Here is a 23,054-nt window from a genome sequence, read left to right as displayed (position 1 = left end):
TCAGGATGGATTAGTATGGGTATCAGGGGTTATGGGGAGAAGGCAGGAGAATGGGGTTGAGAGATCACCCATGATTGAATGGCGGAATAGACTTGATGGGCTGAATGGCCTATTTGTGCTCCGAGAATGTATTAGGTAGATATATCTGGAGTTGGGCTGAAACCTTCCAGATCAATAAGAGATGTTACCACCAAGAGAAAGTTGCCACTTAGTATTCTGGGAAACCTTTCCAAGGCTAAATAAGGTCGTACACCAGCCAACCATCAAGCCACATTATCCATCTCTCCCTCTGCTTCTTGTCCAGACATTCGGAACATGGTGCAGTCTGTAACCACCACCGCCACAGGACCCAACATCAGGCTAGCATGGGTGGTCAAGTCAGTGCCAGAAATTGTGATTCTCAACTATCAAATTAACACCAACTGCACAAACCACACTGGCGGGGTCAACCGGATGCAGAGTGACCAGCCTGCGAACGCCACCTCTTTAGTATTAACAGGTAGGTGTTCCTCATCCATTCGGATCGAGTAACTTTTGTTCAGCTCAATAAGGCCTTCTTCAGTGGATATTTCTAAGGCAGATAGATTCTTGATTAGTACAGGTGTCAGAGGTTTTGGGGTGAAGGCAGGAGAATGGGGTTAGGAGGGAGAGATAGATCAGCCATGACTGAATGGCGGAGTAGGCTTGATGGGCCGAATGACCTAATTCTATTCCTATCACATTATTAGTTGGGTGGTGTAGAGGGGGGCCGGTTGTTTGGTGCAGCAATGTAGGGGAAGCAGGGGTGGGTGTGTATGATATGATATTGTGCAAGGTAGGATGTGCTTGGGAAAGTGGAGGTAGTATAGGGGTTGATGCGAGTGGCCAAAAGTGGTGTGTTGGTTTTGCTTCATTCACAAGAAGAAGGAGAAGGGATAGAGTGCGCTGGATGGGGTTATGTTGCGTGCTCTAGTGTTAAAGTTTTAGACTGAAGACTCTACAAACGTATGAGACTGGAACTCAGAACTGCTGATGGTAGGATGGATTTGTGGTTCATTAAAATGCCTTGATTAACATTGAAATGTCAGAGAAGGACTGAGGTTTATATGCAAATTGTTCTGCATATATTTAACACCTTGCCTTGCTAACTCATGTGAATTGAATCTCAGGTCTGACCTCCATGTCACTGTGTACCACTGTGGTCCAGGTCAACACTTCCTCAGAGGGCCTGGTGACCTCTCGATCTTTCACCTTTTGGACCCACTCTGGTGAGTCCCCGCCCACTCTCGCTCTTTTTGTGACGCTCTCGGCAACGTATACGTGTGTACTCCCTGAAATAAAGACAAGTTGATGTTTCATGGAGAACTGGGTCGAAAGTGGAATTGGACATGGAAGAGGGTGAACGGTGGGTCAGTGCAGTAGAAGGGGAAGATGTCGCAGAGTTATTTTGAAAGGGCAACACAGGAAAGCTAGCAGGGAAAATGAGTGGGAAGGAATTGCAGATGCTGGTTTACACTGAAGTTAGACACAAAATTTAGGAGTAACTCAGCGGGTCCGGCAGCATCTCTGGTGGAAAGGAATAGGAGACGTTTCGCGTCTCGACCCAATACGTCACCTTTTCTCCAGATATGTTGCCTGACCCGCTGAGTTACTCCAGCATTTTGTGTCAACCTAGCAGGGAGATCTATAATATCTACTTTAAGAACCCAGTGTGTGCACTGCGGCATGTATGGGTGGCACATTGGAGCAGTGGGTGACACAGTGGTGCAGATGGTAAAACTGCTGCTTCACAGCACAAGAGACCCAAGTTCAATTCTGACCTCGGGTGCTGTCTTTGCGGTGTTTGCCCGTTTTCTCTGTCACCATGTGGGTTCCCTCCCACATCCCAAAGACGTGTGGGCTTGCAGGTTCATTGGCCTCTGTGTAAAAATAAAATTGCCCATAATATGTCGGGAGTGGATGAGAAAGTGGGATAACATTGGACTAGTGAGAACATGTGATCGATTGTCAGCATGGTCTCGGTGGGCTGAAGGGCCTGTTTCCATGCTGGATTTCTTTTAAATAAGAGTTAGAAGAAGCGATTTATAAAATTTGGAAACTGAATAGCTCTCACTATCACAGCCAGAGGAAGGCATTGGCTTGAGAAAGGCTGAACGATGTGACCTCGCTGTTAACAACTTTCATAGAGTTATTGAATCATTCAACATAGATACAGGTCCTTTGGCCTGCTGTGTCCCCACTGATCATCAAACACATATTTACGTTAATCCGACATGAACACACAAAAAACACGGCAAAATGCAGGGAACAGGAGTAGGCCATTCGGCCCCTCGAGCCTCCCCGTCATTCAGTAATTGTGTCTGATCTACCCTAGGCCTCGACTGCCTCCCAATGCCACTTCCCTGTAACACTCTAGCTCCAAATCCATCAAAAGTTTATTATAATCATAATCAGACTTTATTAGCCAAGTATGTTTTGCAAGATACGAGGAATTTGATTTGTAGTCATACCATTAAAAAGCAACAAAACACATAAAATACATTTTAACATAAACATCCACCACAGTGACTCCTCCACATTCCTCACTGTGATGGAAGGCGAAAAAAGTTCAATCTCTTCCCTTCTTTGTTCTCCCGCGGTCGAGGGCCTCGAGCTTTCCGTTGACGGGACGATCTTGGCTCCCGTAGCCGGTGGTGGCCCCCCGTGTCAGGGCAATCAGGCTCCTGCATTGGAGGGGAATCTCAGCTCCCCCGCACCGGGCGATCGGACCCCGGGTCAGGGCTGGTCAAAACGTTCTGCGACTGGAGCTTCCCGACATCAGTCCCTACCCGAGACTGTGAGCTCCGCGATGTTGAAATCTGCAGGCCGCAGTTGGAGAATCGATCCCAGGCAAGGGATCGGCTCCAATGGTAAGTCCACGTCCCCGCGGTGGGGCTCAAGGTCAGTCCTGAGCAAGGCCTCCAGCTCCATGATATTAGGCCGCAGAGCGACCTGAGATACGATCTGGAAAACAATCGCATCTCTGGCAGGGTAAGAGATTGAAAAAAAAAAGGCTCCCCCGACCCCCTCCCCCACCCCTCACACAAAACAAACCAAAGAACATTAACACAAACTTTTAAAACATACTAAAGTTAACAAAAAGACGAAAAAACAGACTGTTGGCGAGGCTGCCATCGTGCGGCGCCCTCTGGTTGCCTATTGTACCATTGGTCAATGTACCTCCACTTCTAATGATCTGGCATCCACAGCTCTCGAGGGGTAAAGAATTCGAGAGATTCCTCAACAAGTTCGACAATATCAGTGGAGAGAGGAACAGAGTAGATGTTTCGGTAGATACCTGAGTTAACTGAGATACCTGAGATACCTGAGATATCTGAGGAGCAGAGATGATGTTTTGATTGTTACATTTGAAACAACTTTGAAAGCAGATCTTTCTCCACAAAAGGATTTACCCAAGTATCCTGCTATAAATTTATACTTAATATTTTCATGTGCTTTAATAGTCCTGGGCTTCACTTTAGCATTGACTGAATACTAAAGGTATTTACAAACCGTAAAAGAAAAAAAGGTTCTACTTCATGCACTGTCAACTTACTGGGTGTGGTAAAATCAGAGGATATGGGGAGAAGCTAGGAGAATGGGGCTGGAGTGGGAGAGATAGATCAGCCATTATTGAATGGCGGAGCAGACTTGATGATTTCCATCAGGTAAGAGATACACAAGTGTGAAAACACAAGATACAAGATACAATTTATTTGTCATTTGGACCCCTTGAGGTCCAAACGAAATGCCGTTTCTGCAGCCATACATTACAAACAAATAGACCCAAGACACAACATAATTCACATAAACATCCATCACATTGCTGTGATGGAAGGCCAAAAAAACTTATCCCTCCACTGCACTCCCCCCCCCCCCCCCGATGTCAGAGTCAAAGTCAAAGTCAAAGCCCCCGGCTGGCGATGGCGATTGTCCCGCGGCCATTAAAGCCACGCCGGGTGATGCAAGGTCGCACACCGGGTTCTTGATGTTGGAGCCCCCGGTATGCGCACGCAGAGTCCCGCAGCCATTCCAAGCCGCGGGGGGCGGTGCTGTAAGGCCCCGTTCCAGGAGCTCTTCGACCCCGCAACTCGGGCGGGAGAAGTCGCCGTTACGGGAGCCCTGAAAAGCGGTCTCCCTCCAGGGACCCGCGGGCTCCCGGTGCCGCCGTCCATCCACATACCTCTAGATTCAGAGACAGTTTCTTCCTTGCTGTTATCAAGCAAATGAACCATCCTATCAACAACTAGAGTAGTCCGAGCGACTATCTACCTCATTGGAGACCGTCAGACTGTTTATAATTTGACTTTACTGGACATTATACTGCACTAAATATTATTCCCTTTATCGTTATCTGTACACTGTGAATGGCTCGATTGTAATCTTGTGCAGAATTGTCTTTCCGCTGACTGGTTAGCACAAAACATAAGCAATTCACTGTACCTTGGTACAAGTGACAATAAACTAAACCAAACCAACCCGTCCTCCACTGCCCCAACCATTCACCCCAACTGCACCAATCCATCTTCATTCCTGGTCATCCATCATGGCTGACCTAATTTCTCACCCATTTTCCCAATCACCAATAGAAACATAGAAATTAGGTGCAGGAGTAGGCCATTCGGCCCTTCGAGCCTGCACCACCATTCAATATGATCATGGCTGATCTTCCAACTCAGTATCCCGTACCTGCCTTCTCTCCATGCCCCCTGATCCCCTTAGCCACAAGGGCCACATCTAACTCCCTCTTAAATATAGCCAATGAAGTGGCCTCAACTACCCTCTGTGGCAGAGAGTTCCAGAGATTCACCACTCTCTGCGTGAAAAAAGTTCTTCTCATCTCGGTTTTAAAGGATTTCCCCTTTATCCTTAAGCTGTGACCCCTTGTCCTGGACTTCCCTAACATCGGGAACAATCTTCCTGCATCTAGCCTGTCCAACCCCTTAAGAATTTTGTAAGTTTCTATAAGATCCCCTCTCAATCTTCTAAATTCTAGAGAGTATAAACCAAGTCTATCCAGTCTTTCTTCATAAGACAGTCCTGACATCCCAGGAATCAGTCTGGTGAACCGTCTCTGCACTCCCTCTATGGCAATAATGTCCTTCCTCAGATTTGGAGACCAAAACTGTACGCAATACTCCAGGTGTGGTCTCACCAAGACCCTGTACAACTGCAGTAGAACCTCTCTGCTCCTATACTCAAATCCTTTTGCAATGAAAGCTAACATACCATTCGCTTTCTTTACTGCCTGCTGCACCTGCATGCCTACCTTCAATGACTGGTGTACCATGACACCCAGGTCTCGCTGCATCTCCCCCTTTCCCAATCGGCCACCATGGAGTCCAGTACTCACTCACACACTCCCTCCACAAATCCCATTACCCCTCCCTCCCATCCTGATGGGGACTGTGTATCTTAACACAGTCTGTGTATATTCATTTACTTTAACCCAGGGATATTCAGCAACAAATTAAAAAACTCAAATGCATACAGCTGAGGTTTTTCGTGGAGGCTCAGAGACCTTTCCAAAGGCACTGATGTGACTCCCATCCCATCTTTCATCCAGTGACATCAAGATGCCATCGACATCCATGACTTCTTGTTCATAATTGTTCCACCGTTTTAGGAATGATGCGGGTGCCTTTGAGTCTGATCTCCATCTCCGCCACCAGTGCTGTGATCTCATGGGGTCTCCTTAGTAGTGCAAGTGACTGGATGTCCTGCCGACTTCACTATTACAGCAGCGGAGAGCCCAACGTGATTCATACTATCAGCCGCATCTCAGTGAGTGGAGAGACTCTGATCACAGGTAAGAAGTGGAAACAGTCTTGTCTCTTCTTTCTCGACAAGCTCTTGCATCTTCATGCTTCACTAAGATCAAGATCTGGTTTCAGGAACCAGAGGACATGAGTTTAAGGTGAGGGGGGAAAGATTTAATAGGAACCTGAGGGGTGACCTTTTTCACACAAAGTGTGGTGGGTGCATGGAACGAGTTGCCAGAGGAGGTAGTTGAGTCGGGTACTATCGCAATGTTTAAGAAATATTTAAACAGGTACATGATAGGCCAGGTTTAGGGAGATATGGGACAAACACAGGCAGGTGGGACTAGTGTATATGGACATATTTGTCGGTGTGGGCAAATTGGGCCAAAGGGCACGTTTCCACGCTGTTTGACTTTGACTCTATCAAGGAAAGATTGAAATAGTAAACATGTTTTCACAATTTCTTTTGGTTCCAAAGTTTCTTTTTCCCGTTGATGCTGTAATGTGGGAAGCCATTTTGTGCAGAGCAAACTTCCATGTACAACATGACAGTGAGCAAGCAATCTGTTTTTGGTCTTATGGAGTCAAAGAGTCAAAGCAGGGAAACAGGCCTTTTGGCCCAACACGTCCATGTCGACCAAGATGCCCCATCAAAGCTAGTCCCTGCTGCCTGAGTTTGGCCCATATCCCTCTAAAGCTTTCCTATCCATGTACTGGACCAAATGTCTTTTAAATGTTGTTATAGTACCTCACTCCTCTGGCAGCTCATATACCCACCAATCTCTGAGTGAAAACGTTGCCCCTCTGGTTCCTATTAAAGCTTAATATCTGTAGGAAGGAACTGCAGGTACTGGTTTAAACTGATGATAGGCACTGAATGCTGGAGTGACTCAGTGGGACAGGCAGCATCTCCAGAGAGAAGGAATGGGTGACATTCCGGGTCCAGACCCTTCTTCAGTGTCTATCTATAAATCTTAATATCTGGTGGTAATAGTTCCATGTTAAATATTGGTCTTGTTACCACTGCTCTAGGAGAACTGCTCTGTTCATCTTTGAAAGATTGTTATTGGACCTTGTGCGTACAACAGGGAGAGCAGGGGAAGCTCCAGTTTAAGATCACATCCAAAAAAATACTGTTAATGTGCTGCGTCGTGCGTGGACATGTTGGTCCGAAGGGCCTGTTTCAGCACTTTATCTCTAAACTTAAACTGACTTCATTTCTGACTTCCAGTGCTGTCGGTGTGGAGATTGTGAGTTCTCCCTGTGACTGCATGGGTTTTCCTTTGTGTGTTCTCGTTTCCTCCCACATCCCAAAGATGTGTTGGTCGGTTAATTGGCTCTTGTAAATTGCCCATGATGTAGGCGTGTGATAGGAGAATTGGGAGAGTGAAGGGGCTTATGATAGATAATAGTTTGCAAGTGGGGAGGGGGTTGATGGGAATGTTCAGAGAGTTAGCATAGGTTTAATGGGCCAAATAGTCTCCTTCTATGTTGTTATTAAATTTGATGTACAGACTCACAATATGGGTTAAAAATTCAAGAAAAGTCCACACCTTGCTTCTTATATGCTGAAAGAATGGACCAGCTGGGCTTGTACACGCTGGAGTTTAGAAGGATGAGAGGGTATCTCATTGAAACATATAAGATTGTTAAGGGCTTGGACACACTAGAGGCAGGAAACATGTTCCCGATGTTGGGGGAGTCCAGAACCAGTTTAAGAATAAGGAGTAAGCCATTTAGAACGGAGACGAGGAAACACAGAGAGTGGTGAGTCTGTGGAATTCTCTGCCTCGGAGGGCAGTGGAGGCAGGTTCTCTGGATGCTTTCAAGAGAGAGCTAGATAGGGCTCTTAAAAATAGCAGAGTCAGGGGATATGGGGTGAAGGAAGGAACGGGGTACTGATTGGGGATGATCACATTGAATGGCGGTGCTGGCTCGAAGGGCCAAATGGCCTACTCCTGCAACTATTGTCTATTGTCACTCATAAGGCCCCCTGGGGTGTTATTCCTTCCCTTGTTTGAGGAGCATCTGCCCATTGCTAAATAGTTTGAGTGACATATTGTCTTATGCTATGTCTAACCCTGTGCATTTATTTTCAGGGTTGAAACCAAATACCACATACACGACGATTGTGGAGTGTGACTTTCCCTTTAATCGGACATTCAACTCCCTGCCTCTTGAAATCACCACTCCCCCATGTACGTATTCACGAATGCCATTACTAGATAAGGACGAGAATATAAAATTGCCCCAGAGTTTGAAATCAGATATGCTGAAACATTTTCCTTAATCTAACGCAAGCCATGTTTGTTTTGACAGTTTTGCGCTTCCTACGCAACTTGCAGGCTTCTGGCGTAACCGCGAGCATTGCTGAGATTAGCTGGGACCCAGCCAAGCCGGAAGCTGCCAGGATTGTGTCCTACAGTGTGAACTATGGTCCCTATGGGAGTGACAGTCCTATGAAGCGGGTCATTGTTTTCCCTCCGATAACCAGTGTCCTGCTCGCAGGTAAATGAATGGGGTTGCACTATTTCTTATTTAGAATGAAATCTCATGGCCCTTTTCCTCAGTAATCATGTTTGATTGCGAGGCTATTCCTAGACCTTATTTCACTGGGGAGCTGGGGGTGGTGGGTACATTGTGAATGGCTGACTCCAGCAAAATCATCTCTGCATTGTTTAAAGCTACCTCCTCCTCTTTATTCAAGGTGATCCTATAGAGGTGTATGAGACTATGCAGGGAGTAGATGTGCAGAGTCTTTGTGTAAAAGAGTAGGGAAATCAAGAACCCAAGGACATCGGCTTAATGTGAGGGGGAGACATTTAATAGGAACCTGAGGGACAACCTTTTCACGCAGAGTCGAACTGACAAGGGAGGTAGTTGAGGCAGGTACTATCACAACATTTAACATTGTCATTTGGAGGTTTGTGGGTCAAATGCAGGCAGGTGGGACTAGTGTAAATAGGACATGTTGGTTGACGTGGACAAGTGGGCTGAAGGGCCTGTTTCCATGCTGTATGGCTCTATGAGCCTAAGAGGGAAGGACATTGTGGCCAGACCAGTACAGATAGGCGTTTTGCAACGGTCCCACTAGTGATGGAAGACCTGGAAATGAGCTGAAGGAATGGAGTTGTGCCAGTTCTTACTTAGAATGAGATCTCATGATCCTCTTCCTCAACGATCGAATTTGGTTGCGACGTCTCCCAAGCTTGAGATTGAATGAACGTGGTCATGAGAAACTGACTACTTTAAGGTTCTGGAGCAGATGCCACGTAGCATATCAGCAACAGCAACAGTTGTGTCTTCACTGTATTGTAGGGCTGCCTCAATATACATTTGCAGGGAGATGATTGAAATAAAATCCAATAACCCAGAAGAGCTTTGGTGTCTCTGCCTTGGCTTCAGTTGTATCAGATTCATTAAAGAAAAGCTGAGGTATGTACACCCATCCCCAGTATCAAATTACACCAGTAAGAGTTCTTTAGTTTCATCTGAAAGCTTCAAATTTTCAGTTTTAAGTTTTAGGTAAGGATTTCCAAAATGGGGTTCCCTTGTTTGAAACTACAGCAAGACTGGTGCATGAAAAGCAAATCAGCTTAAGTTTAGTTTAGAAATACAGCGCGGAAATAGGTCCTTCGGCCCAGAGTCCTCGCTGATCAACGATCCCTATACACTATCACTATTCACTATTAAACTAGGGACACCCGGAGAAAGCCCACAGGGAGAATGTACAAACTCCATACAGACAGCACCCGTAGTCAGGATAGAACCCGGGTCACTAGCGCTATAAAGCAGCAACTCTACCGCTGCGCCACTGTGCCCTTGTCAGGGTAGGCTGCCGCCAGTGCCTACCTTAAGGGTAGGTTGCAGAATATGCGTGAAGGATGTGCCTCCTAAATAAGGCAACGCAAGAGCTAGTAGGTGCTGGAATTTTGGAATAAGGCAACACAAGGAACTAGGTGCTGGAATTTTGAGCAAAACTGAAAGTGCTAGAGTAACCCAGTGGGTCAGGCAGCATCTGTGGAGGGAAGGGATAGGTGACATTTTGGGTCAGGATCCTTGTTCAGACAGAGGAGATATATTGCCCACTGCAGTGGGCCAATAGTGACTGGGATTATTCATATAACAGGCTAATTTCAACTCATTCACTGATATAATCCAAAGTGCTATTTCGATACTTTAGTTCAGAGAGCAAGAGTTATGTGTGGTTTGACAAGGCAGATAATAACGCAATTATCCCATCACTTGCTGAATTTGCAGACTGCTGACCACAATGAATTATGTGCAGGTATTGCACGGAGCTCTCACCACACAATTCCATAATTGAACGCAGAATCACTTAGTTGAGCATAGAGACTGCCAGCCCAAAGATTCTTCTCTTCAGGAAAGGTAATATGTCCAAGTCTGCCTGTTTTGGTCATGCCATTCAGAGTGGTGAAGAAAGCTGTTATGGAAGGTCCTTGCAACAGTTGCCTTGAAACATAGAAACATAGAAACTAGGTGCAGGAGGAGGCCATTCAGCCCTTCGAGCCTGCACTTTGGAGAGGTGCTCTGCATTGGAAGTTGGAAGAGGATGGAGTAAAGGAAAGAAATCCCCTTCTGAGCACGAGTTTGTGTTTCCAGAATCCATCCTGTGATTGAGACCGTCCTTGAGGTACAGAATCACCAACGACAATGTGGATAGGGGAAGGATTCCTCAAGATGCATTTCTGCTGCCTGGCAGGAATTCAGTGATGGTCACGTCCCTCTATAATTGCAATGCTCTGCGATGTACCCAAGGCATCCATCAGAAAGATTCTCGGTCATGTGGAACGAGCCACTTAAAAACCCACACAGACTTGTATCCCCTCAGGTCCCTGCTGTGATGGTTGGTTTGCATTAACACCGCTGTTCAAGTGATTGAACGGAACATTAATCACTCTCATTCCCACTCGCAGGTCTGAATGAGTCGACTCTGTACGTTGTATCAGTTTCTGCTAAATCCTTCCTTGGCGAAGAAGACAGTGGTTTGCTATTGAAGTTTATGACCCAAAGCTGTGAGTATTCACAAAGAATGTCTCCTTGCCGATTATTTCCTCCTTTCCCACCTAAAGCAATGAGGCATTCATTATATTAAATGGTGCAGAGCACAGAATTGAGTTCAAATTGTGTGTGAGGAACAAACAGGGAATGCAAATTGCTCAACCAGGCAAGATCTAATGTAGCTGAAATAAATTAAAGGCAGAGGAAGATATTCAATATTTCCTTACAAATAGAAGAAGGCTATTTCGGCCCATTAAGTCAATGCATACTTCACAGAGCAATCACATTCCCTACAAATGTATCCTAACATGTATTCTCCGCACATTTCCATCAACACATTTGCAAATACTATCGCAACATTAAAGAAACATTTAAACAGGTACATGGATAAGATAGATTTAGAGGGATATGGGACAAACACAGATAGGTGGGACTAGTGTAGATGGGGCATGTTGGTTGGTGCAGGCAAGTTCCATGCTGTATCAGCCTATGACTCAATGACTACAGCCCAGATCACATCACTGACCCTACGCAAATGTGGAAACTTAAACGTCAAATCCATAACATTTTGGGGTTCGGGACGAAACGAGAGAGGTCACAGGAAGAAGTTATAAACTTCACATTAATTAGTGCGGTTTCCTCCCACACTCCAAAGACTTACCAGTTTGTAGGTTAATTGGCTTTGTATGAATGTACATTGTCCATCAGGTGTGTAGGCTAGTGCTAGTGGTCGGCACAAACTCGGTGGGCCTGTATCTGTACACCGCGCTGTGTCTCTAAACTAAACTAAAAATGTAACATTGAAGTGCAATAAATTCCGATGAAACATATGTGTAGGAAGGAACTGCAGATGCTGATTTAAACTGAAGATACACACAAAAAGCTGGAGCAATGTTACTCAGCGGGACAGGCAGAATCTCTGGAGAGAAGGAATGGGTGACGCTTCGGGTCTGAAGAAGGGTCTCGACCTGAAACATCACCCATTCCCTCTCTCCAGAGATGCTGCCTGTCCCGCTGAGTTACTCCAGCTTTTTGGGTCTATCTCCGATGAAACATAGTTCAGTGATTTCTGATATGCCATAGTTTTCTCAATGTAAAAAGATAACATGCAACTCTCTCTATGTTGTGTCGCAGCCCCTGTCCAACCAGGCGATACCCCCTCAGTCCCTCAGAAAGTGCAAGTGGGGGAGTTTGAATCTTGCTGTGTGCTGGTCAGCTGGAAGCCACCTACTGAACCCAAGGAAGAAATAATACAGTATAATGTGAGTTCAAGTAAAGAAGCGAGGTCCAGTGGCAGCGTGCTGGTGTGGTTATCTAACAAGTGCGGCTTGTCTGGGCTTCTGTTTGTTAAGGCAATCGAGAGGCTGCCTTGAATTCGAGGTCCTGGCCTTGCTTGAATTCAGCAGGTGAGCTGGAGGCATGGACACACCTCGAGGCCTTGGCCATGTAAACGGTCTGGAATAATCCCAGCCCTCGGGGAACTGCTTCACATGAGACACAATGAGATTGGGAAATGGTTTTGTGGAGGGTCTGGTGATGCCATTTTGGGGTGGGGTGGTGTGGGGTGATGGGGGGGGGGGGGGGGGTGGGGGGGGGGGGGGGGGGGTGGGTGGGATGGGGGGGGGGGGGTGGGATGGGGGGGGTGGGGTGGTGTGGGGTGGGATGGGGGGGTGGGATGGGTGCTGGGGTGGGGTATGTGCTTGGGTGGTGTGGTGCGATGGGATGGGGTGTGGAGGTGCGGTCTGGTGTGAGATAGGGGCCACTGCAGCTCCAATAAATATTTGGCACAATTTTTGCTGGGTGCTTTCTGGTTCACATAGAACACTCCATCCAATGCTGGTCAAGGGGATGAGTACAGATGGGAATTTGCTGGTCGGCACAGACAGAATGTGAGCCATAAACCCAGTTTCTGGTGCCATAGTCACATGGCATCACTCAAGGTCAACCCATATGTATGACCCTTAAACCTGTGCTCAGGCTCCGATCAAGCCTCCCATGAGGGCGGAGAATTGGTGAGCCCCAGTTAAAACACTAGGGACCAATCCTCAGGGCTAATTAAACTGTTAAGCCAATGTCCACAAATTCAAACTGTTACTACCCTATTTACACAAGTCCTCTCTTCCAGTGGAAATAGGTCTGGAAGTGTCTTTAGCCCATGAAAGGAGCCTCGATCAGGTGAAGTAACCTTGCGATGAAGTCCTGAGCCAAACAACTTGGCTTCATTTAATCTTCATTCTATGTTGGCATCTTCATCCTACATCATCTTTGGTCAATAGACACGGGGAGTCAGAGGACGGATGATGTGCAGAGGGAGGGAGGAAGGGTAAATCCAGCTCGTTCCCAAAATCTACAGGGAATGGAGATGCGGGACAGCATTCCATCTTTAGTAATCCTTGCAGGAAACTAGTTTGATCAGAATTGGATGAGTGCTCAGATATGATCAGATTGTCAAGAACGTTGGAGGCAAAAATGGCACATTCAGTTTGAGAATTTTGTGTCTCAACTCTGTTGATTCAATGCTGATTCAATGTTACTTTATTATTACGTATCTAGGTACAGTGAAATTCTTTGTTTTTGCATGTGATACGCAAAGTATACCAAGAGCTGCCACGTTTCCGGTGCCAACAAAGTACAAAAGTACTAATTAGAGTCATGTTGGTCCCTCTTGGTTCTCTGCCCAACCTGTCCAATCCTGGCTATGGGTGATGTCTGTACGGAGTTTGTACGTTCTCCACATGACCTGCGTGGGTTTTCCTTGGGAGCTCCAATCTCCTCCCACACTCTAAAGACGTGCAGGTTTGTAGGCTAATTGGCTTGGTAAAATTGTAAATAGTCCCAAATGTGTAGGATAGTTTTAGTGTTTGGGGTGATTATCCCACGGACTCAGTGGGCTGTAGGGCTTGTTTCCGCACTGTATCTCTAAATTAAACTAAACTAAACTAAGCCTTCCTGGAAGAACAATTTGCAGTTAGATTGGGCCTTTAATGTTGGAAAGATGTTCAAGACACTAAATGACATTGGAGTGTACTGGTGAACTTAGAGTTTAGTTTTTTAAGTTTAGGTTAGTTTAGAGATACAGCATGGAATCAGGCCCACCTGGTCCGCACCGATCAGCAATCCCCACACACTAACACTATCCTACACACTCTAGGGACAATTTACAATTTTACCAAGCTAACAAACCTGTACATCTTTGGAGTGTGGGAGGAAACCTACGCAGATCACGGGGTGAAGGTACAAACTCCATACAGACTGCACCCGATCAGGATTTAACTCTGGCGCTGTACGGCAACAAATCTACCGCTGTGCCACCCTGCCCCCCTTAATGAGTTCTCCGTCATGACATCTGGACATCATGCAACTGATGAGCAGAAGCCGAAGAAGACTGAAAGAATGGTCATCAACTCGGGTCTTCTTCTTTGTAATCCAAGTATGTATTGAAATTATTGCCACAGTGATAGCCATTTTCAGATGTTTACTGATCAAGGTGATCAACTCTTCGTTAAACAGGTGGATGTCCAGACTAATGATTCGCTGCCTGTGCAATACACAACCGATTCGACCTTTATTTACCTGCAAGATCTGGATCCCCAGCAGAAATATGACATCCGCGTGTCTGCGGTGAACAGTCAGGGTGAAGGAGAAACCAGTGAGAAGCTCTCTGTCAGACTGAGGGAACTACCCCAACATGAAACAGGCAAGGTCCAAAATTCCTGAAAAACCCTCACAGGTTAGAAATGTGTCATGAAGCCAATAAATACTAAAATGGTGGGTGGCCGTTATTTAAATATATATTGAAAGGACATACTTTAATTCTGATATAGTTTAGTTTAGAGTTATAGCGTGGAAACAGGCCCCTTCGGCCCACCGAGTCCACGTTGACCAGCGATCCTCGCACACTAACATTATCCTGCACACACACAAGGAACAATTTTACAAAGCTATTGTCATCCCTAACCCTCCTGGTCCCATCCTTCTACTGCCCACAAGATCTCTTCTCCATCTGATTCCATTTGTCCACCTCTCCATTAAATGGTTTTCATTATCACCTTCACTACTTATCATATCCCAGCACTTGTAGCCTTAGTTTTCCCACTCATCACCCTCCAGCCTTGCGGTAGAGGTGCATCTTTCATCTGCACCTCTTGTGCTTACAAATGACACTCTGTATGAAAAGATCCGAGAAGTTTCCCCAAGTACCCTGGTCAATAATCTACTTCGATCAACATGTAAAATATTTGGTCTGATCAATTTATAGTCACAGTGATACAGTGTTACAACATGCCCTTCCCCCAAACCTGCCCACACCGGCCAACATGTCCCAGCTACACAAGTCCCACCTGCCAGCATTTGGTCCATATCCCTCCAAACCTGTCCTAACTGCTTCTTGAACATTGGGATAGTCCCAGCCTCAACTACCTCTCTGGCAGCTTGTTCCATACACCCACCACCCTTTGTGTGAAAAGGTTACCCCTCAGATTCCTATATAATCTTTTCCCCTTCACCTTAAACCTCTATCCTCTGGTCCTCACTGGGCAAGAGACTCTGTGCATCTACCCAATCTATTCCGCTCATGATCTTATGCACCTCTATAAGATCACCCCTCATCCTCCTGCGCTCCAAGGAATAGAGTCCCAGCCTACTCAACCTCTTCCTATTTATCTTTATGTTATTGCCACGTGTACTGCGGTGAAAAAAGCTTTTGTTGCGTGCTATCTAGTCAGCAGAAAGACAATACGTGATTGCAATGTACAACGACTGCCTTGTTGCTGTGGGACAACATGAGGTTGACAAAGGTATTAGGTTCGTTCTATATTGACCTTTTTCCAACTTTTAGCGCTGAAAATAAAGCCAAGATTACTCGTCAGCGAGGATCTCTCGCTCAGGGCATCGAGCATCTTCTTGCAACTTCCAGAGTGTGGAGTATTTGATGCAGCTGCAAAACAGCTGAATGCCACATCTGGTCACCTCTCCATCTACATCGTCGTTGCAAACGACAAAGGTATGTTGTTAATTCTTCCATCTATTGTTTATCAGCTTTGAGGTTTTTCCACAAGTGGTTATGTTTCCACATCAGTTGCACTGAACTCATTCAATATTAGGAAGGATTGAATGGAACAGCACTGTAGTGTAATTAACCTAGGATCCATTTTGAAGTTTTCTTTGGCTTCCAGCAAGATGAGAGGATGACATTTTTTCCAATATGGTGCCATTTATCATTAATACTGGTCAATTTTAATTGCCCCACTGTCGATTAAAACGGATCTCTCTACATTCAGTTAAAATGGTCCTCCATCAACCATTTAGCATTCAGGGTGAGCATTCAAAATTGGCCTGGTGGAAGGAGTCAGAGGGTGATAGTGGATGGTATTTTTTCTGCTTAGAGGTTGGGACTAATGGTTTGCCGCAGGGATCTGTGGTGGGTCCATTGCTGTTTCCCATCAGTATTAATAATCTGGATGACAGTGTAGTTAAAGTAATGAGTAAATTTGCAGATTAGACCATCGTTGGTGGTATGGCAGTGAAGCGGAAGGTTATGTATGTTCACAAAAGGATCTACATCAAGGGAGGTGGACCAAGGACTAGCAGATGGAATTTAGCTCAGACAAGAGTGAGTTGAGGCATTTTGTTGAGTCAAACTAGGACAGCTCTTACACAGTAAATGTGGGGAACTGGAGAATGTTTTAGAGCAGAGAGATCTAGGGGTAGACATTTGGACAGGGTGGTGAAGTTGGTGTTTAGCTCAGTTGCCCTCATCAGTAAGGGTACTGAGTACAGGAGAAGACGCAGTGTGCTGGAGTAACTCAGCGGGTCAGGAAGCATCTCAGGAGAACATGGATAGGTAACGTTTCGGGTCGGGACTCTTCTTCAGACTGATCGGAAAGAGGAGGAGAACTTCTTCAAAATAGACATAACTTGAGATTTTGCAGTGGAACAATGAAATGCAGAAACAAGGAACTGCAGGTGCTGGTTTACAAAAGTGGACACAGAGTGCTGGAGTCGCTCTCTGGGTCAAGTACCTCTGTCTTCTCAGGAGAACATGGATAGATGATATTTCAGGCTGTGACTCTTTTTCCGACTGAGTACAGCAATTGAGTCATCATGTTACAGCTGTAAAAGATGTTAATGGGACCACACGGGGTGATCGCTGGTTGGCACTGACTCGATGGGCTGAAGGGCCTGTTTCTGCGCTGTATCTCTAAAGATAATAAGATCGTGTGATAGGAGCAGAATTAGGACATTTGGCTCATCGCCCACTCTGGTATTCAATCATGGCTGATCTATCTCTCCCTCCTAACCCCATTCTCATACCTTCTCCCCATAATCTCTGACACATGTACTAATCAAGAATCTATCTATATCTGCCTTAAATATATCCACTGACTTTGCTTCCTAGGCCTTCTGTGGCAAAGAATTCCACAGATTCATCACCCCCTGACTAAAGAAATTCATCCTCACCTCCTTCCTAAAAGAATGCCCTTTAATTCTGAGGCTGTGACCTCTAGTCCTAGACTCTCCCACTAGTGGAAACATCCTCTCCACATCCACTCTATACTAGCCTTTCACTATTCTGTACGATTCAATGAGGTTCCCCCTCATTCCTTTAAACTCCAGCGAGTGCAGGCCCAGTGCCGACAAAGGTTCATTATAGGTTAAACTACTCATTTCTGGGATCATTCTTGTAAACCTCCTCTGGACCCTCTCCAGAACCAGCACATCCATCCTCAGATATGGTGCCCAAAATTACTCACACTTTTTCCACAATATTCCAAAATATTCTCACCATAAAAGGTTAAAGTCTAAAGTAATAACCCACACCTTTGGTAAATCCCATTTCCAGCTGCCTCTGAGAATTTCATCCTCCTGCCTCTGAGCGTATTTGGCGAGCTCTACAATCACACCGGCACCGAGAAGCAACATCTGTATCTTGCACAGCAACATTTCTCCATCTACCACTGCCAGGGAAGGAAGTATGAACGAGCCTCCCAGCCCATGTGGTACTATGCCATTGGCTCCAACACCGCATGCCCCCCGAATAAAGTGATTTGTGATCGTCCTCTGCAGCCCAACACACCCTACAGGTGAGCTCTACTCTGACCGTGACGACATGATAGGATACGTTACGACGCGACGTAATACGATACGATAGAACTTTATTTATCCCGGATTGGGAAATTGATCTGCCAACATCATAAAACACAAGGTACATGAAACATGAAATTAAAGTGACGAGTGGAAAGGATCGGGGATGTGCAAACTTTGGCGGTGGTCGTCAGTCCACCGCACGACAAAAGGGGGAGGGGTTGTACACCTACAGGGAAGAAGGATCTCCTGTGGCGTTCTGTACTGCATCTTGGTGCGACCAGTCTGTTGCTGAAGGTGCTCATTAGGTTGACCAGTGTGTGTCGTGGAGGGGGTGAGCTGTATTGTCCAGGATGCTCCGCAGTTTGAGGAGCATCCTCCCCTCCAGGACCACCTCCGATGAATCCAGTTTTCACTGCAATAAAGTTTTAATGGACATCCCAATAAAAGTAGACCTGCCTCCAGTGTACCTTGCAGTAGATGGGGGCTAATTGGCAATTGAGCGTGTGCTCTTAAAAAATAGTTCATACGGTTTAAAACAAAAATAAATGGTTGCAATTTTGCCGTCTATCGTAATTCATAAGTCATAGGAGCAGAATTAGGCCATTCTGTCCTTCAAGTCTACTCCACCATTAAATCATGTGTTCCCTCTCCAACGCCATTCTCCTGCCTGGGTTGAGGCAGATGCAATAACAACATTTGAAAGGAAATTGGACAGACACATGGATACGACCGGTTTTGATGCATATGGGTCAAACACAAGGAAAGAGGACTTGTTTAGCTGGGCATCGTGGTCAGCATGGATGTGTTGGGCTGAAGGGCCAGCTTCCATGCTGTATGACTCTATTACTCCGCGAAAGCTTAATTCAGCATCAGTTTTAGCTGGGATTCGGGGAAATGAGTCTGACTTACATCTTTGACTTCCACAGAATCAAGTACGTTCTAGCTGACCAACATAAAGGAGAGATCTTGAGCAGTGACTGGTCGGAAACGTTCAGGACCAAACCAGGTAACGGCCAAATCAAAAAAACAAATCAAGTCTCCAAAAGGTTCATGAGTGAGTGGCAGGGAAAAAAGAGAGTCAAGAATTAAGAGTGTTTGATTATCTTATGTCCCAGATAGAACAATGAAATTCTTACTTGCAGCAGCACAACAGAATATGTAAATATAGTACACTGTAAACAAAATCAAACAATAATAGTGCAATAATTACAATAATAGTCCATGTAGTTCAGTGCTGATTTGAGGTGGTAATGCTTAATAGCCGAATGGCTGTAGGGGTGAAGCTGGATGTTACAGGTTCCAGGCTCCTGTACCTTCATCCTGATGGCTTGGCTTGTGCTGAGCCTTGCACCATTCATTACCTTACTTTGCAGTGACATTGCAACAGGCCCCAAAATAGATTGCCTTGAAGGCTGATTGCTGGTGAATGGGTTTTATAAATAGTTCCTGTACAGTTTGTCAGCATGCAAATGTTGTCACAAAGGCTACTGAAAATGAACATGGTTTATCCTTCAATCAATCTCCCTGGATGCCAGTAGCAACATCAGGAAATCAGTGGCTCTGATAGACATTGCTCATTTGATTCCTCTGGGCAATCAAGAAACTGAAAGAAGCAGCAAACATCTCATTTGATTGAAATGGTTCCTGTCATTACCCATCGGACAACTCCCTTTGCTTTCCTTGACTGGTTTCATGCAGATTAGAAATAGGATATCAGCAGGAAACAGGAACAGTGGAGAAACAAGGGTATAATCACAAGGAAATTTGACGAAAGGGTTTCCAACGCAAATTATGACCATGTGCACGTGAAGGAACAACTCCAAACATGTAATCGAAGGTAAAAAAGAGAAGGACCAAGGCTTTGAGGTCAGGAGTCAAATAGTCCTGGTGAAAACCCGATGGAAGACCTGAGCAGATGATTGTGAGTAGCATTGTCGAAGGTCGCTTCCATCACATTGCTGATGGTTCGCAAGTCGAGTGACTCCAGAGTAATTCTGCAGTTTGAGAGCATGACGTACCTGGACAATTTTTCACAATGAGAAACAAAAACAAATTGCTGGAGGAACTCAGCGGGTCAGGCAGCATCTATGGAGGCAATGGGCAGATGGCATTTCAGGTCGAGACTGATGGAGTGGGAGTGGGGGGGAGAGGTTGAAAAAAGAGGTGGGAATGGGGTAAAGCCTGACGTGATAGAGTATACGTTTTTTGGGGAGGGGGTGGGAGGGAGGTAAGTGATTGGCAGATGGAGTCATCTACCAATCACCCACCCATCCCCCAAACCGCAAACCAGGTGCCAGTCTTTACCTCATTTCTGACTCTCTTTCTCCCCCCCACACCATCAGTCTGTAGGACGGTCCCGACCCAAAATATTGTCTGTCCATGCCCTCCATCAGTGCTGCCTGACCCACCGAGTTCCTCCAGCACTTTGAATTTTTGCTCTGTGTAAAATAAAATTAGCATTACAGTTTCTTGTGTCTCAATTTTTGTCGGGTAGATGCTAGTGCCTTTCCAGTGCCTTTTTCTTCCCTGTTCTGGCTCCCCTGCCTGACCATGATGTTCTGTCTCACTCCAGGCACTCCATACCAAGAACTGCAAGACAACTGGCATCGTTCTGCAGGGATGATCGTCATCACAGTTGTGTTACTGTGTCTCCTCTGCCTCCTGTTCCTCGGTCTTCTCCTTATGTGCTGCTACAGGAGGAAGAGGTTTGTAGAGAAGAATATAACTGAAGTCAGTTGCCCCACCACCCAGGCCAGCGAAACAACTGCTCCATGCACAGGGAAGTGGTGGCGGAGTTAATCAGGAATTTTTGCTGCGGAGTTTAGGATGATCCAAAGCTGGTGTTGGTTCTTGGTTTCTTGGCCCTCCAAAATATTCCAAATGGAATTTAAACTGGAGGTGGTGAAGGGAGGGCTTAAGTCCATCAGTTCTCTGTCCAGTAACTTCTCTTCGATCACCACAAGGTCTCATTACCACACTTCCCAAAGCTGAGAACATCTTGCTGTATTTCACGTCGCTGGTCAGAACTTCAAAATTCAGACTAGAGTGGTGAGGCATTTTTTGCATACAACTCAGCAAGACTATCACCATACACAAGCACAATCCCCCCCCCCCCCCCCCCCCCCCCCCCCCCCCCCCCAGGTTAGTACAGAAGAGCCCATTCAGTCTATATGCAAGAGGCGTCATTTCTAAGCATAAATACTAAAAGTAACCCTCATACGTAAGACGATTGAAGAAAAGAATAGAAAATTGGAGGAGCAATCACTAGCCAATGTTCCAAATATCGTCATCCTGAGCAACCGTTCTGTTATTTGTATGACCGAATGATTTATGATTTTGAATTCTCAATGCTGTTTTTATTTTTCTTAAAATGTTAATCTGAAGCAGGACTGGAATAATGTGGAATCACTGGATGGGATACGACACCCATTTTAAGAAAGATATGCGCAGAGCCAACCTGTTCGCAGCAGCCGGTGGAAGGCAGGAAAGCCAGAAAGGCAACAACGCCTTGTTCTTTCTCCATCCCCAGGACCAATGTTCCAACGAGGACAATATTTCTCATTCCTGGAAAAGTCCGCAATATATCAGGTGCTGTCAATGCACATGTCTGGTGTAAAACTCTTCTTCGCTCAACGTTTCTTTTGCAGATAATCGCATAAGATTCTCCCCTCGAGACAGGGTTAACTTTTGACCACAAATGTTATAAATTCACAAATATACGGTTCCAGGACAATATCATCAGCTACCAAATTCCACACTCTAGACATCTAAGCTCAGTGCTTTTTTAGCACACAAAATGTGCCAATATGCAAAACAATTACTATATTGATCACCTTTTTTTCAATCAATTTACCTCATCTTCTGTTTTGATCTTAGAGTCATGGTCATACAGCGAGGAAAAAGACCCAACTTGCCCACGCTGACAAACATGTCCCATCTACACTAATCCCATCCAATTTAGTTTAGATTAGTCTATTGTCACGTGTACTGAGGTACAGTGAAAAGCTTTTGGTGCGTGCTAAACAGTCAGCAGAAAGACAATACAGCATTACAATCCAGCCATCCGCAGTGTACAGATACATAAGAGAATAACGTCTCCAATGAGGTAGATGGTAGTTTGGGACTGCTCTCTAGTTGTGGTGGGATGGTTACGTTGCCTGATAATAGCTGGGACGAAACTGTCCTTGAATCTGGAGGTGTACCTTCTTACACTTCTATACCTTTTGCCTGATGAGACAGAGGAGAAGAGAGAGTGGCCAGGGTGTGGCTCGTCTTTCATTGTCGCCTGCCCACGTTTGGCCCAAATCTCACCACACCTGTCCTATCCATGTACCTGTCTAAATGTTTCTTCAATATTGCGATAGAATCATCCTCAACTACCACCTTCGGCGGCTCGTTCCATTCACCCACCACCCTTTGTGTATAAAGGTGACACCTGAGGTTCCTATCAAAACTTTCCCCCCTCACCTTAAACCTATGTCCCCTGGTTCTCAAACCCCCTACTCTGGGCAAGAGACTCTGTGTGTGTCTGTGACCAATCAACTTCTAATTTAATAAACTAATAACTAAAAAGTATAAAATCAAATGAAACTTAAACAGATTTGAACATCTAGTTTTTAGCAGTGCACGTACACTGTACCAGTGTGTACCGCCACACAAAATAGAGCACTACCTATGGTGCTTTGTATGTGATTGCTGCCCAAGCAATCTAACCCAGGTGTGAAATTTACCAGGACAGGTCTTCCAAAGACACCTTTGTCCTGCACATCATAGATGGCATCCTGATGCTGGAGGGAGTGTGCAGGGTGTGTTGGTAGATGGGGTGCCACTTTTTTTGTTTGGTTTAGAGATACAGCGCGGAAACAGGCCTTTTGGCCCATCGAGTCCATGCTGGCCAGCAATCCCCTCTTACACTAATACCATCCTACACACTAGGAGCAATTTACAATCATACCCAGCCAATTGGCCTGCAAGCCTGTATGTCTTTGGAGTGTGGGAGGAAACCAGTGCCCCCAGAGAAAACCCACACAGGTTACAGGGAGGTGTACAAACTCCATACAGACAAGCACGATCGAACCCGTAGTCAGGATCGAACCCGGGTGTACAGCAGCAACTCTACCACTGCGCCACCGTGCCACCCTAAGTCACGAGGGCTATATTATCCTG

At 45.7% G+C, this 23,054-nt stretch overlaps 1 protein-coding gene across 1 annotated transcript in view; it reads left to right on the top strand.

Annotated features, from left to right (window-relative positions):
- The window catches only part of LOC129706547 (fibrillin-1-like), a 78,719-nt gene that overhangs the window by 40,084 nt on the left and 15,581 nt on the right, over positions 1 to 23,054 (top strand). The window contains exons 24-36 of the mRNA XM_055650910.1: positions 305 to 499; positions 1,149 to 1,247; positions 5,645 to 5,827; positions 7,880 to 7,978; positions 8,100 to 8,288; positions 10,718 to 10,816; positions 11,937 to 12,064; positions 14,313 to 14,499; positions 15,640 to 15,804; positions 17,644 to 17,884; positions 18,815 to 18,894; positions 20,461 to 20,593; positions 21,276 to 21,476. Of these exons, the coding sequence (XP_055506885.1) occupies positions 305 to 499; positions 1,149 to 1,247; positions 5,645 to 5,827; positions 7,880 to 7,978; positions 8,100 to 8,288; positions 10,718 to 10,816; positions 11,937 to 12,064; positions 14,313 to 14,499; positions 15,640 to 15,804; positions 17,644 to 17,884; positions 18,815 to 18,894; positions 20,461 to 20,593; positions 21,276 to 21,476 (1,999 nt within the window). The remainder of the gene's footprint in view (positions 1 to 304; positions 500 to 1,148; positions 1,248 to 5,644; positions 5,828 to 7,879; positions 7,979 to 8,099; positions 8,289 to 10,717; positions 10,817 to 11,936; positions 12,065 to 14,312; positions 14,500 to 15,639; positions 15,805 to 17,643; positions 17,885 to 18,814; positions 18,895 to 20,460; positions 20,594 to 21,275; positions 21,477 to 23,054) is intronic.

This window comes from Leucoraja erinacea, chromosome 19 (genome assembly GCF_028641065.1).
Source record: "Leucoraja erinacea ecotype New England chromosome 19, Leri_hhj_1, whole genome shotgun sequence".
Lineage (NCBI taxonomy): Eukaryota > Metazoa > Chordata > Chondrichthyes > Rajiformes > Rajidae > Leucoraja > Leucoraja erinaceus.
This window is presented reverse-complemented; position numbering and strand designations above follow the sequence as displayed.